Source organism: Brassica napus, chromosome C7 (assembly GCF_020379485.1).
Source record: "Brassica napus cultivar Da-Ae chromosome C7, Da-Ae, whole genome shotgun sequence".
NCBI classification, from domain to species: Eukaryota; Viridiplantae; Streptophyta; class Magnoliopsida; order Brassicales; family Brassicaceae; genus Brassica; species Brassica napus.
In genome coordinates, this window is record NC_063450.1 from 46,950,309 (window position 1) to 46,963,341 (window position 13,033).

The window sequence follows — 13,033 nt, forward strand, 5'->3', positions numbered from 1 at the left end:
AGTATGAGGAAAACACTATCGCAGGATAACACAACGTTATGGCGAACATTGTGTCTGCCCCCACAATCTTTTCTCTAGCATTTTATATAGCGTTTTTACATTTGCAATGTTAAAATATTAGTTTGATAGTGTTTATTAGTTATGCAATTATATAACTTATAATGGTAGATAATAATTGTTGTAATAGCATTATTAATAACTAAAAAATAAAATAAAATATAAAAATACAGATATAATATATTAAAAAAATTATATATTGAAATTGTTTACAAAATAACTTAAACCAAAACTAAACCAGAAACCTAAACCTACACATTATAGTGCCTCTACCACCGTCAATCTTACGCAACACTGACGTTTTTCTTTTTTTTCTCCTCTCCCTGTGAATGACTCGGAAAAATCAGAATTTCTTATCTTCTCATACTCAACCTTGCGCTTATCAGCCTTCAAGAGCCTTCTCCTGCAATATTATACAACTCAAAGGTCAAGAAGCATGTAACACAATACATAACTATAATCAGCTATAGATTAAAGAACATACAGAATCAGACAAGGATTTCAACTTCTCTGCACCAGCTTTTCCAACCTGTTAGCCATTCAAATTCATAGTGAGTATATAGCTATCCTATGGGACAACACATCAAATCGAAACCAAAGCAAAGAAGAAACACTCACAGCAGCAACAGACATGTTGTTGGGATGTTACTTCTTGTAAGTCTAACGGAGGTCCTCCCTTCAGATAACAAAGCCCGAAACAGATGGAGCTTGGACGTTAATTACTCCAACCTCGCTGTCTTCCAGTCACACACCGGAGCTTGGACCTTCTCCACTCTAAACCTAATGTCCCTGAGGCTAACGACCCACCGCTTTTGCTACCTCCTCCTCCATCAAGCTTATCTGCCTTGTCCACCTTCATGTAACAAGAAAAAAAAATCGTTCTTTTAGATTTAAAAACAGGTCTCAAAGAGAATAATAGGTTGTATCTTAACAGCTGAAACAAGAGTTACATAGAACATGAAGATACAAAATATTTTTAATCAGCATCCTTGCCATTAAGTAGAAGCATCAACTAGCATCCAGATTTACGAAACAAACGACAAAAGGTTAATACTTACAAACCCTTTGGGTGAAAAGTTGGACCAATAACAAGAGCATTCTCTGTCACACCCTTTTGGGTACTCTTAGAACCTTTGGGACCTGCATAACTCATCGAACAACGTTTAACAAAAATTTAAATTAGAGAATAAGCTATTTTTGTTCATCTTTCATCAACGTAAGCAAAACAGGTGATATGAACACAATACCTGGGAGTGCAAGAGCATTTGAGGTTCCTGTCTGCTCATTGCTACGGTCAGGTTGACATGGTGGCTGACTCACAGGATCCACACCTCCAAAAGCAACTTTCATCTGCACAAAAAAATACCCGAAAATCAATATTTATATACACAACTCACAGAACTCGGGCTGATCAATGAAAACAGAGAGTTTAAGCAAATTAAGAGTTTAATTATAAAGTTTAACTTAAAGTTCAAAGCTAATAAACATGTTCAATTAACATAAACTCTCAGTTTAATCAGTGAAAGACAGAAACTTTATGCAAATTAAACATGTTAATTAGTTTACATAAAAAATGGAACTTCAAGTTCGAAGCTTTAAGCAAAAGCAAATATGGGTTTTATATTTACCTTATCGCTGAGATGAATTTTCATGCTGCAATAAAAAAAAAAATAGAGAAGAATTTCTATGATCAGTTCAAAAAATTGAGGATTGGAGAGAAGAAATTTGGGAACGGAGACGAATTTTGTTGCTCGTGGGGAAGGAGATTGCATCCAAGATGGGTTTGGGATGTGGATTTCATCTGGTCTTTGAAGAGGAAGCACCGAAACCTACATTAAGATACAAAACTTGAAGGACTTTGTTTTTTCAGATCTGTTGTTTAGGGAAAGTGAATTGAGAGAGAGAGAACCTGAGGAGCAAACATGAGAGGAGATTGAGAGAGAGGCGAGTATTGGGTTCAGATTCGACTGCAGAGGAGAGAGAGAAGCGTTCTCAGGAGGAGTACAGATTCCGGAAGAACAAAGTGACGATGAGTAGAGAAAGGTGATGGAGAAGGAGAGATGGTGATATTGAGATTCGGATTTCGTATTGAAAGGAAGAGGAATAGAACGATGTAGAGAGAAGAGACTCATGAAGATAATAGATCTAAAATAAGAGAGAAAAAAATCTAAGAGTAAATCTGAAAAGTTTACGAGGGAGAGTAAAATAATTTTAGTCAAGTCCTTAGCTGGGAAATAATTTTTTTTTTCCGCCTAAATGAAACACAGCGTTTCAGTGATATTTATGCTATTTAAATCAAAGTTTTTAGAATTTGAAAATACAAAGAAAGCATTGGTATTTTGAAACGCTATCTTAAACTGAATGTTGTATTAATATAGCATTCACATACAAAACTCTATCTTTAGCCACTTCCCTCGTAGTGAAAGATGAACAAGGAAGCGGAGAGGAAGAAAGAAATACAGTGGGGGACCACCGGCGACCGCCTCGAAAGGACACGGCGGCCACCGGAGGAGAGCGGTATTGAACAGGTCTCTAGGTTTCCTAGTGAGAGGTGAGAGAGAAATAAACGAAGAGAGGCTGACGAAGTGAAATGTTTTTGGGATAAAGAAAAAGGTTTGGTTTGCCGTATGTTGAAATGTTGATGAGTTTGGACCATAGAGATGTCACTTCTATGCGTAATACGTCTGCAATATAAGGTTAAGTTTTAATTGATCATGTGGTCTTCCAATTTATTGTTTTTTACAGTTAGAACTTAAAACCAAATTTTATACGGAAGATTGGAAACTCTACTGTTGACAATATTACTGTTTCAGAAATAAAAATTTATGTATAATAATATTTACTCTGTCACAGAACTACATTATTAATTCCCATAAAATATAATATATATGATGCTATGAATATGATTTACAAACCTTGAAATTGACCAAGGTTGTCTAACGTACTGCATTGACTTTGTCACTTTCACACCTAAACGAATGTTTTTCTTTGTTATTATGTTAACACACCTAGAGTTCGTACGTACGTAACGACAATCGGTTGGTACAAAATATAAATTATAAATTCAATCAGCTGACGAACTACATTACACAATCGAGAGATAATCCTTTAGTTTGTCAAAGTTTATACTACTTTATATCCTACGCGGTGTTTTCATTGTTTGGCTTAGATTTTAAAATTTAAACAAAAGAACCGTTAGTTATTGGTTCTAAGAATATTTTATATAGACCAAAATATGTGAATTTTTTTTTTCAGTCTCTTTTAAACCTATATTATTTGTCAAAAACACTTTTGTGCATACAGTTGGAAACTAATTTTACCAAAGGAATGTGCTCATGTCCATGCTTCGTCGGACACTACAACGTAATCCGGATATTCAGTAGTACTAAACTAATTACTAAAAACAAAATCATAATATACTGCATAAACTTTTAAACACACATCGATTTTTTTATTTGTGGTTTTTCCTGGCAAAATTTTCATCTGTTATAACAAACAGACGGTTTACTTCTTTTTGTGCCATACGGATTTTGATTGTACCCTTTATAGGACACGTTCCAGCCATCCTAGAATATAGGAAGACGGCATAATAGACCAAAACTGATCTACTCTATCTAATTCAAGTTATACTGCCCTTTAAGTCAGAATCGTCCATGGAAACTGCAAAACAACTATATTCATATAATAATATAGTAGTTCTGAATAATTGCATTGTCACTTTTATTTTACTTTTAGCTTCAACTAAGTTCAAATTTGTGTTTTCTTAAAATATATATACTATCTAGTACTTTTACATTATTTTTTTTTTAATTTAGGTCACATTATGTTACAAACTCATGCATTTACTAAGTAACTAGTAACCAATGTAACATTCATATATATACCGTAATTGTATTTTTTTGTTATTAAGATTAAAATAGTAAAAAAAAAAGCAGGACGCAGTGGCCGCACTGCCCATCGAAGTACCATATCTATTCTATTAAAAGAGAATCATTCTGAAAAAATCTACTTATCAAAGGTTGTTAGACCATTTCATTTACTAGCAATATATTTGGTCTTACCATAATATTTGACTAACAATATCTAACCTAAATTTTTCTAACAATAATTTATTACACCACATCTTTTTGAACATGACAAAGTTATACAACAAATAAAATTTTATTTATTAGACCATATCACACGACAATGATATACACAATATAGTTTTTATACTTTATTATACTCTTTTCTAAACATACAATATAGTTTATATACTTTATTACACTCTTTTATAAACATCTATATAGTTCCAAAAATTTACAAAATCAAATTTAATACAAACACTTTAACAAACCATATATAAAAAAATAAAACTATATATTTTACGTTAAATTATTTTTTTATAGTTTAAAATAAAATTTGTTATTTAATACAAGATTAAAAATTATTAAAAAATTTACAAATCTATACTACTAAATTAGCCAAAATCAACCAAGTAAATCTTAAGGCTCACGAGTTCAACAAATGTAATTCTTATAAAATGCACACAAAATATAACGTGAGAGAGTAGGTATGGGCATCGGGTCTTCTGGTTGGGTACGGATCGGTTCCTTTTGATCTAAGTATTTAAAATTTTCTGGTTCGGATTCGGGTCGATTTCTTTGGGATCAAAGTCCATAATTCAAATACCTACAAAATACCTATAGTTTTTGGGTACGTAACGGTCCAAATTGGCTTGGGGTTTTTAGGACTCGAAAAATATTCAAAGTACCCAAAAATTAAAAAAATACTGAAACACAAAAAAAATCCGAAAACACAAATAAATACCTGAAAAATATTTAAATTCCTAAAAAAACCCAAATTTTACGGTAAATATGACATGAGGAACCTAAGATACCTAAAAACATTTCTTCATACCCAAAAAAACTTGAATTTTACCCGAAACTATAATCGGAAATCTGGATCCGAAACTTAAAAAAATATTCATAATACTGAAAACACAATCGAAATACCAAATACATATATGAAAAAAATCAAATATACCTAATATACTTAAAACATTTAATATACTTTGAATACCCAACTGGGTCTCGGATAGGACTAGGAATTGAATAAAGATCGCAAGTCGACGAAAAAATCAAATATGTACTTTGCCCTAAATCCAAACCCAAACCACAACTATATTTCTTGATTGATTTTGGTTTGGTTTTTCGGACCCGGTGAAATATCTAAGACTAAAAAGAATTATATAATAGTGTACATACAAATATTATATAAACTAATATATTTTGAATACCCAAATGGATCTCAGATAGGATTAGGAATCGGACAAAGACCGCAAGTCGGAGAAAAAATCAAATATGTACTTTGCCCTAGATCCAAACCCAACTATATTTTTTGGTTGATTTTGGTATGGTTTTTCGGATCCGGTGAAACATCTAAGACTAAAAAGAGTTATATAATAGTGTACATACAAAATATTATATAAACAAATTCACACATTATATAATTTTAAACAAGTGCCCTTCTTCGATATAATGACTTTGTAAGAGAATAATGTACGCCAATTCTAAAATACTAATTCACAAATTTTGTTTATAATCCAAAGAAGAATCCGCGCTTTCGAAGCGCGGATCAAAATCTAGTGTAGTTTATAATTTTGTATCATTTGCATGTTCCGAGAAAAATAGCAAGACCTTTTTCTCTAGAACACACGGAACTTGTAACTAGTAATGGAAACGGTCCAAAATATCCTAGAAAATGGCCAGCCAATACCTTCCTAGAATTCAATATTCCTTATATACAGGGAGGAGGACAACAAATCAAATAAAAACAAAGTCAAGTCAAACAAACGAAGGTCAAAATTGAAATAACTTTCAAAATTCAAGGCTAATAAAAATCCAAATTACGTGACAGCCACCACCATGATGTTTATTTAAATACCCGAACATACTTTCTTTTGGCATCTATGGTCTTCTCCTATACAAACTCTCTCTACTCAATCGCTCATGCAGACACTTACGCCTAACATCGAGTTATTCCACGCGAAACGAAGACATTTCACATGCAGTACTCAAACCTCGACCTTCATCCCGACAAAGCCACTTTCTGTTTTCCCGGCGACGAAAAAAAACCGAGAACATCTCATAAACCTTGAAAATGTTCTCAAGACCTCGTCAACCTCTACAGATAACTTCAACGTCAATGTATCTTCTCGCCAAGACAAGACGACGACGTTACTCGGAGGTTTGAACTTGGCGAGACTCTGGCCTCAGATGAAAGCCGCCGTCGAAGAAATGTCCCCGAAAAATCTGAAACGGCTACAAAGACTTCTCTCGAAATCATCAGAAGAGCGTTCGCCGAAGAATAAACTCGGGTCTAAATGGCGGGAGCTACACGGGTCGAACAACTGGGCCGGGTTGCTGGATCCACTAGACGAGGATCTCAGGCGAGAGCTTGTCCGTTACGGAGAGTTTGTACAGGCGTCTTATCACGCGTTTCATTCGGACCCCGAAGGTTCGCCGAGAGACGTAGCCTTACCCGACGGGTCTTACAAAGTGACGAAGAGTCTTTACGCCACGTCATCCGTTCGTTTGCCTAAGTGGATTGATGACGTGGCACCTGATCTAAGGTGGATGACAAAGCAGACGAGCTGGGTTGGATACGTGGCGGTCTGCGACGATCCAAAGGAGATCCGACGGATGGGGAGGAGGGAGATCGTCATCGCGCTCCGCGGAACCGCCACGTTGCTCGAGTGGTCAGAGAATTTCAGGCCCAATCTCGTTTCGATGCCCGAGCCCAAACCCGATCCATCCGACCCAACTCGGCCCAAGGTGGAGTGCGGATTCAACAGCCTCTACACAACGGGTAGCCAACACGCGCCTAGCCTCGCCGACTCTTTGGTGGCGGAGATCAGCAGACTCGTCGAGCTATACGCAGGAGAGGAGCTGAGCATAAGCGTCACCGGTCACAGCCTCGGCGCCGCCATCGCTCTCCTAGCCGCCGACGATATCGCGGATCGTGTTCCGCACGCGCCTCCGGTGTCGGTGTTCTCATTCGGCGGACCTCGCGTCGGAAACAGGGAGTTCGCCGATCGGCTGGATTCGAAAGGAGTGAAAGTCCTCCGCGTCGTGAACAGCCAGGACGTGGTGACGAAAGTTCCCGGAATATTCGCCGATAATGATAAGAACAAGCAGGGGCAGAATCGTAATAACGGGGGTATAAGGGAGATGGTGGAGAGGAACAATCCATGGGCTTACTCGCACGTGGGAGCTGAGCTGCGCGTGGACATGAAGATGTCTCCGTATTTGAAACCTAACGCTGACGTGGCGTGCTGTCATGACTTGGAGGCGTACTTGCACTTGGTCGACGGGTTTTTAGCTTCGAACTGTCCGTTTCGGACAAACGCGAAACGGAGTTTGAGGAAGCTGTTGGATGAGCAACGGTCCAACGTCAAGGTTTTGTATACAGGAAAGTCTTTGAGACTCAACCGTGGAACTGTTCTTGATTACGGGGATGTTTTGCCAAGTCCGTCGTCATGAATTTTTCTTAATACTTTCAAAACATTGTTTTATTCTTTATGATGATATTTTATTTTATTATTTGGGCGGTGAAAAACCTATGTGTTTTATTTATTTATTTATTATGACATATATCTATCGCAATTGGCCAGTTAAATCCAAATGTTGTTGTGGTACTATGTGCGATGTTAAAGTTGTGTAATGGAGACTTTTGTTATTTGTTTTAATAAGTGGTAATTTAAAGCATTTTTAATAGTAGATACTCTCTAACATGAACATTTTTCTTTAGATCTGTTCAATACGTGGCTTCACTTGATTGCTAATTGTGTAACAAGTATGGTGTAATAAAACAATACACTCTTTTTTGGTCTACCACTTGATCTTTTTATTCATTATCTTCTTATCTACGAAACATGTTTCAGACAGACAAGACCATTCTCATGTTAGCTGTTGTCTGAACCAAACATTGTCTGAGATTTCTGTGTGTTTGTAATAACCGCTAAGTGTCTCATTCTCTTATATGACCCCGGGGAAAACCGTGACTTCCCACAGAGATGATTCCTACTCTTGTATGGATTCTCTGTGTTGCTAAAAGTTTTATGCTTACATTCTTTTCCACATGGCCTGGCCTCATGCAAGACATTCTCTAGAAGCATAATATCTACTTTTGAAGCTTAGGCAGGTTCCTATGCGCCTTTCGGAATCATGACTGAAGTAAAGCGACCTGGTTCTTCTACCAGGATCACCACAATGCTATTTGATTCCTTCACGATTCTCTTCAAAAACAAACACATCTTATTCCTAATCTTTGCCTTCATAACCATCCCTCTCTCGGTCTTGCATCTCTCCTTAACTCTCTCCTCCCATGTCTTTCGTTTACAAGCCTTGTCCAGCGTTGTGCACACACGGTTCGAAGCTTAGACAGATCTGGGAAGATGTTGTCTCTCTTTTACACCTCATTTCTCGGTATTTTGTCCCATCATTCATCCTCTCTTGTAACCGTCATCACATCAACTTCCTTCTCACACCACCAGGGCCTAAAACCCATCTCTGAAGTCATAGTTTGCTTCAGTGAAGTCCTCGTGGATGTGAGTAACAGCAACTTCCATTGTTGTCTATGATCTGCTCTTCCTCTACTCACCAATTCTCATATTTCTATAAGCTCTCATGGGATACACACCCACATTGAGTTAACCCAAGTTGATCCCAAATAGAACAAAACAGAGTTGTATAATGGTTCAGTTACCTTAAAATGTACTAATAAGCTGCGGAGACTCCGACTGATCCACAAAGGGTGTATCTGTGTGTTGTTGTTCTCTTATCATGGGATCACAATACAAAGCTTTTCCCCTGAAACATGGTTCAGAAGATGGCAACAATGCTCCATCTCCATGAAACCTGCTCGAAGAATCTGAGGACGATGGTATCATACTTCTCAACGACATCTGAGTGGAAGTTTCACCCAGCCCTAATGAAAGCTCCAAATTTGGAGTCATCAATCTTGTGTTCGCTACTGTTTTTCCACATAGTAAGCTGGAAGGTTCTTCAGATGTTCTTACCATCATCTGCATAGTAAAATCAAAGTATCGATTCAATTCCAAGGGTCTATTCTCCCGTTGATCCTGAAAAATAGTCAAAAGTTACCCGCATTCGCTTATTGCTTCTTCCACTCTCTCTGTCACTTTCTCCAGACTGCTGGCCGTACTCTGTTTCAGAGATTCTAGCAGCACCATATGGAGATCCGGAGAGATTCAAGAGCCGTAAACCGCACCCTTTTATCATCTTGAGCGACAAGAGACAAGGTTGCGTGTTGCTGTCAGGCCCATATATGTCAGAAGCAGCATACTTGTGGTAGCAATATTCAAACTCCACATGGATATAGTCTAGTTCAGATGAAGTATAATTGATTTCTTCTAGAGGGAAACCAAAGTGGAACATAAGCAAATGATCCTCATCCATCTTAAATGAGTGGTGGTAAACCATAAAATGATGCACACTGCTTCTGCCTCTAAAGTACCACCGCAACCCCATTTGTACATTTTCGGCGTTGTTTGGAGGTTCAACAGCGATGCAAGCCTTAAATCCCAAGAAGTCTTGAGAAAGAGAGCTCTGAGGTAAAGTAACAGTTAGAGAATTCCCAGAAGCTCGATGCGTGAAATACGTAGGCACTTCTCCACCTGGTAAGACCTTAGGCTTCATGTATGATCGTATGATGAGTTCCCGCGCATCTCTATCTAGTTTAAAGCAATTATTGAAGTCTAAATATTCGGAGTTTCTTGAAACACCGGCCCAGTCTATATCCGCACCATCTTTGTAACGCTCTTCAGTGTTTTCAAATAATGGTATAAGAGAAAAGTGATCCTCTATTGAAATTGTTGCCAGGATGCTGGCATCACTCAGTGCCGTGACGACTTCTCCACAATCTGAAAAGTCTACTAGCTTAAGACTTCTCAATCTGAAAATGTTCGGAGAGATATTTTCCAACCTCTTGCAACCACACATCGATAGTTCAGAGAGCCTCCAGAAATTCTCTATGCAGCAGGGAACATCTTCAATGGCGGTGTCATTTAGATATAGATTTGCAATGCTCCTTGAAATCTGAGGAAAACTTTTCAACCTTGAGCACCCACTGAGATGGAGGGTTTCGAGAGATGGCAAGTTGACATCAGTTGGAAGAACCTCCAACATTGTGCATTCTTCCATTTCCAACTTTACCAGTTTAAAGAGATTCCCAATTGTAGAAGGAACAGTCACCAAACTTTTGCAATTGTTGAGTCTCAAATACAGGAGATTGGGTGCCATTGAAAGATCTGGAATCTCTGTAAGGTTTTCACAGGTTGACACATCCATCATTTCGAGACTTCCAAGACACTGAAACAGAAAAAAAACACAAACGCACTAGATCGTACCAAACACATTGCTGTCGGGTGCCATGCATGGGAATAATTAAATGACTACCTTGGGATGCAAACCAATAAGCACAAGCTATAACACTGACAACGTACCTGGACGCCTTCCCATAGCTTCTCAAGCATGTTGCTGGGCGAAATTTACAAGGAATACATCTCATAATGCAGCCGAGATAATCGAGTCCACAGAGACAATTGTTCCAGAAACAGCCTTCTACTTCGAGGCTAAATCCATGAGAACTGTTTATATATATCTGAGGGAAATTTCTCAACCGGGAGCATTCTCTGAGATTGAGGTACTCGAGAGACTTCAGGTTAATAAGAATTGGAAAACTTTCTAGCTCTGTGCAACCTTCCAAATCCAACTCCCTCAGTTTATGGAGATTCTGAATCGAGGAAGGAAATGTCGCCAAAGATGTGCATCTATCAAGATATACTTCCTCGAGGCTTTTGGCATTAGAGAGATCCGGAAGTTCTTTCAAGTACGTGGACCAACTCATAATCAACTTCTTGAGTCTTCCAAGTGGCTGAAAAGTGACAACAAACAGGGAAAAATTCAATACATATGTTCAGAAACATGTTAAACAAATAAATATGATACACTTTTAACTTAGAAAATAAATTTAAAAGTAGTACCAAAGTTCCTTCCCACAGCTTCTCAAGCGAACTATTCTTCATTCTGAGTTCGACAAGATACTCTGCCTTAAAATTAGAAGGCAAGCACTTGGATGGATAAGCATCCCACCTGAGCAATCTGAGTTTACGGGGTATATAAAAGAGGCCTTGAGGTAGAAGCAATCTTCCCTGTGGAACCCAGTAACCAACATAGTCTCTAACTATGAGAAACTGGAGATTACGCATTCCTTCAAACGATTTTTCATCCATTGAAAATGCTTCCTCGAGTGCTGATGCGTTGAAATATATTCCTAGAACAGTTTCCGTGCCCTGAAAAAACATTATTCCAAAGAAAACTATTATCTTAACAATTGTAACATTTTATTTTATAAAGTTATCCAAGAAGAGAGAAGAAAAAACTTACGGTTTTATCGGTAAATAAAAGACAAGATATGTACCAGTTTTGAAGATCCTCTCCAGCCATATTTGCTACCTCAGCTAGAGCTCGCATTCACCTTTGTTTCTCATCCTCATGTTGTGCCCTTGCTTGTCTCTTCAAAGGCCTTTCCAAACTCTCCTGTCTGTTTTCTAACATCAGAAGGATCAACGCCGTAGAAAATAGGAATCACCATCTGATCCAACTCCATATAGCACTTGTGGATCTCCACCAACTCATTCAAGCACCAGCTGGATGAAGCATAACTTTTAGAGAAGACGATGACTGAGATCCTCGATTCTCTTATCGCAGACAAAAGCTCAGGGCCGATAGGGCGGCTTCTCTCGAGTCTGGATCCCATGATCTATGAATGTAATGATTGACTTGCGGTCAAGTTCTTTGAGAAGATGGCTGAGGAATGATTTGCGAACATCTTCTACACTGAAGCTAGGGAAAACGTCGTATCTCCGGCTGCAAGAAGAAGAAGCCATAGAGAAAAGATACCAAAGTCAAAGTTACATGGGAAATCACTCCGAGTGAACGTTGAGCAGAGAGAGAAACTCCGCATATTATTCGAAGAAGACTTTGACTGAAGACTTATTAATACTAGGGCCGGATCCGTACGTTGAGTTAAATATTTTTTTTTTACCATTTGTTGCGACAAGTAAACTATTTTGATCAAATGTAATTTTTTTTTTGCTAACTTTTTGTCATAATTGCATGAATCATATCGTCTGAAACGAAGATATATTTTTAGGCCGTAAAATATTTTTAATTTAACATAAGTTTAAGATAAATGCATAGTTTAAATAGGCTTGAAGTTATAAAATCGGATCATATATGTTTCTTTTTCTCGGTGGTGAGGAAAATCGAATAACTGTTTATCTTTGACCAAAAAAATAGATGTTTCTTTTTCGAGCTTTTTAGTTGTCCGCTGTGAATTTGAAATGAAGGCGCCGTTCCTGTTGTAGAATTATTTTTGTTTTTAATACAGAATCAATACATGAAGGTGTTTTTTTATTGTAATTAAATGTTTATCTTGTTGCCTGGTATTGACGCAGAATAGGAAATGTTAGCGAAAGTCTCATCGTCTTTGTTTAAACCTGCAAAAGTGAGTTTTGTAAAGGAGAGTGTTTTTTATCTTAATTTCGTTGAGGAGAAGAGAAGCAGAGATGGTGTATGCAATTGTATATAATAAAAACCATGCATGTCTTTACTAAAATACAGCTTATGGTTATTGTTTATGCAGAGTATTCATATAGACCATGATAATGTGAAGACAGTTCAAGTTTAAACCTAGGAGACACTTTAATACTAAACTGACAAAGTCCACCTTATGTGCAGCTTCCTGCATGATTATGCACATTAAAAAAAAACAACTGATTCTTCATTTTAAGAAACATTTGGTGCCCAAAGTGGAGTGATGGTAACTCAAGTTGAAGAATAAAGTGGAGTAAAACACTGGAACTTGAATATTCTACCAATAAAAATCTACAACCCTAAGTCCCTCATGA

The 13,033-nt window shown here is 37.5% G+C and overlaps 2 protein-coding genes and 2 pseudogenes across 4 annotated transcripts; 2 read left to right on the plus strand and 2 right to left on the minus strand.

The window, feature by feature from the left end:
- Window positions 1-217: 217 nt before the first annotated feature.
- BNAC07G33960D lies at window positions 218-2,652 on the minus strand. Of its 3 annotated transcripts, none has more exons than XM_022706143.2 (7): window positions 1,967-2,652; window positions 1,686-1,886; window positions 1,305-1,407; window positions 1,120-1,197; window positions 676-910; window positions 542-586; window positions 218-460 (listed from the first exon to the last, which is right to left on the minus strand). In XM_022706143.2, the coding sequence occupies exons 1-5, from the start codon at window positions 1,979-1,981 to the stop codon at window positions 894-896; spliced, it is 414 nt and encodes a 137-aa protein (XP_022561864.1). In that variant the 5' UTR covers window positions 1,982-2,652; the 3' UTR covers window positions 218-460; window positions 542-586; window positions 676-893. The 3 variants fall into 3 exon arrangements, with proteins under 3 accessions (XP_022561864.1, XP_048618854.1, XP_013737203.1); XM_048762897.1 differs by having other exon boundaries at window positions 218-454; window positions 1,116-1,197; XM_013881749.3 differs by having other exon boundaries at window positions 1,116-1,197.
- A 1,419-nt stretch (window positions 2,653-4,071) lies between these two features.
- Window positions 4,072-7,772, plus strand: LOC106444363 (phospholipase A1-Ibeta2, chloroplastic). Its single transcript, XM_013885846.3, has one exon. The coding sequence runs from the start codon at window positions 6,048-6,050 to the stop codon at window positions 7,578-7,580; it is 1,533 nt and encodes a 510-aa protein (XP_013741300.2). The 5' UTR covers window positions 4,072-6,047; the 3' UTR covers window positions 7,581-7,772.
- A 492-nt stretch (window positions 7,773-8,264) lies between these two features.
- On the plus strand, window positions 8,265-8,753 carry LOC125590651 (annotated as a pseudogene).
- LOC106440266 lies at window positions 8,323-12,305 on the minus strand (annotated as a pseudogene).
- Between the last annotated feature and the right edge of the window lie 728 nt (window positions 12,306-13,033).

Coding starts and splice junctions, on each gene's coding strand:
- LOC106444363 (XM_013885846.3), top strand. CDS start 6,048: ATGCAGACACTTACGCCTAACATCGAGTTATTCCACGCGAAACGAAGA.
- BNAC07G33960D (XM_048762897.1), bottom strand. Junction 1,198..1,304: donor AAATGCTCTTGCACTCCCAG/GTATTGTGTTCA, acceptor TGAGTTATGCAG/GTCCCAAAGGTTCTAAGAGT. Junction 911..1,115: donor ACTTTTCACCCAAAGGGTTT/GTAAGTATTAAC, acceptor TGTTACATGAAG/GTGGACAAGGCAGATAAGCT.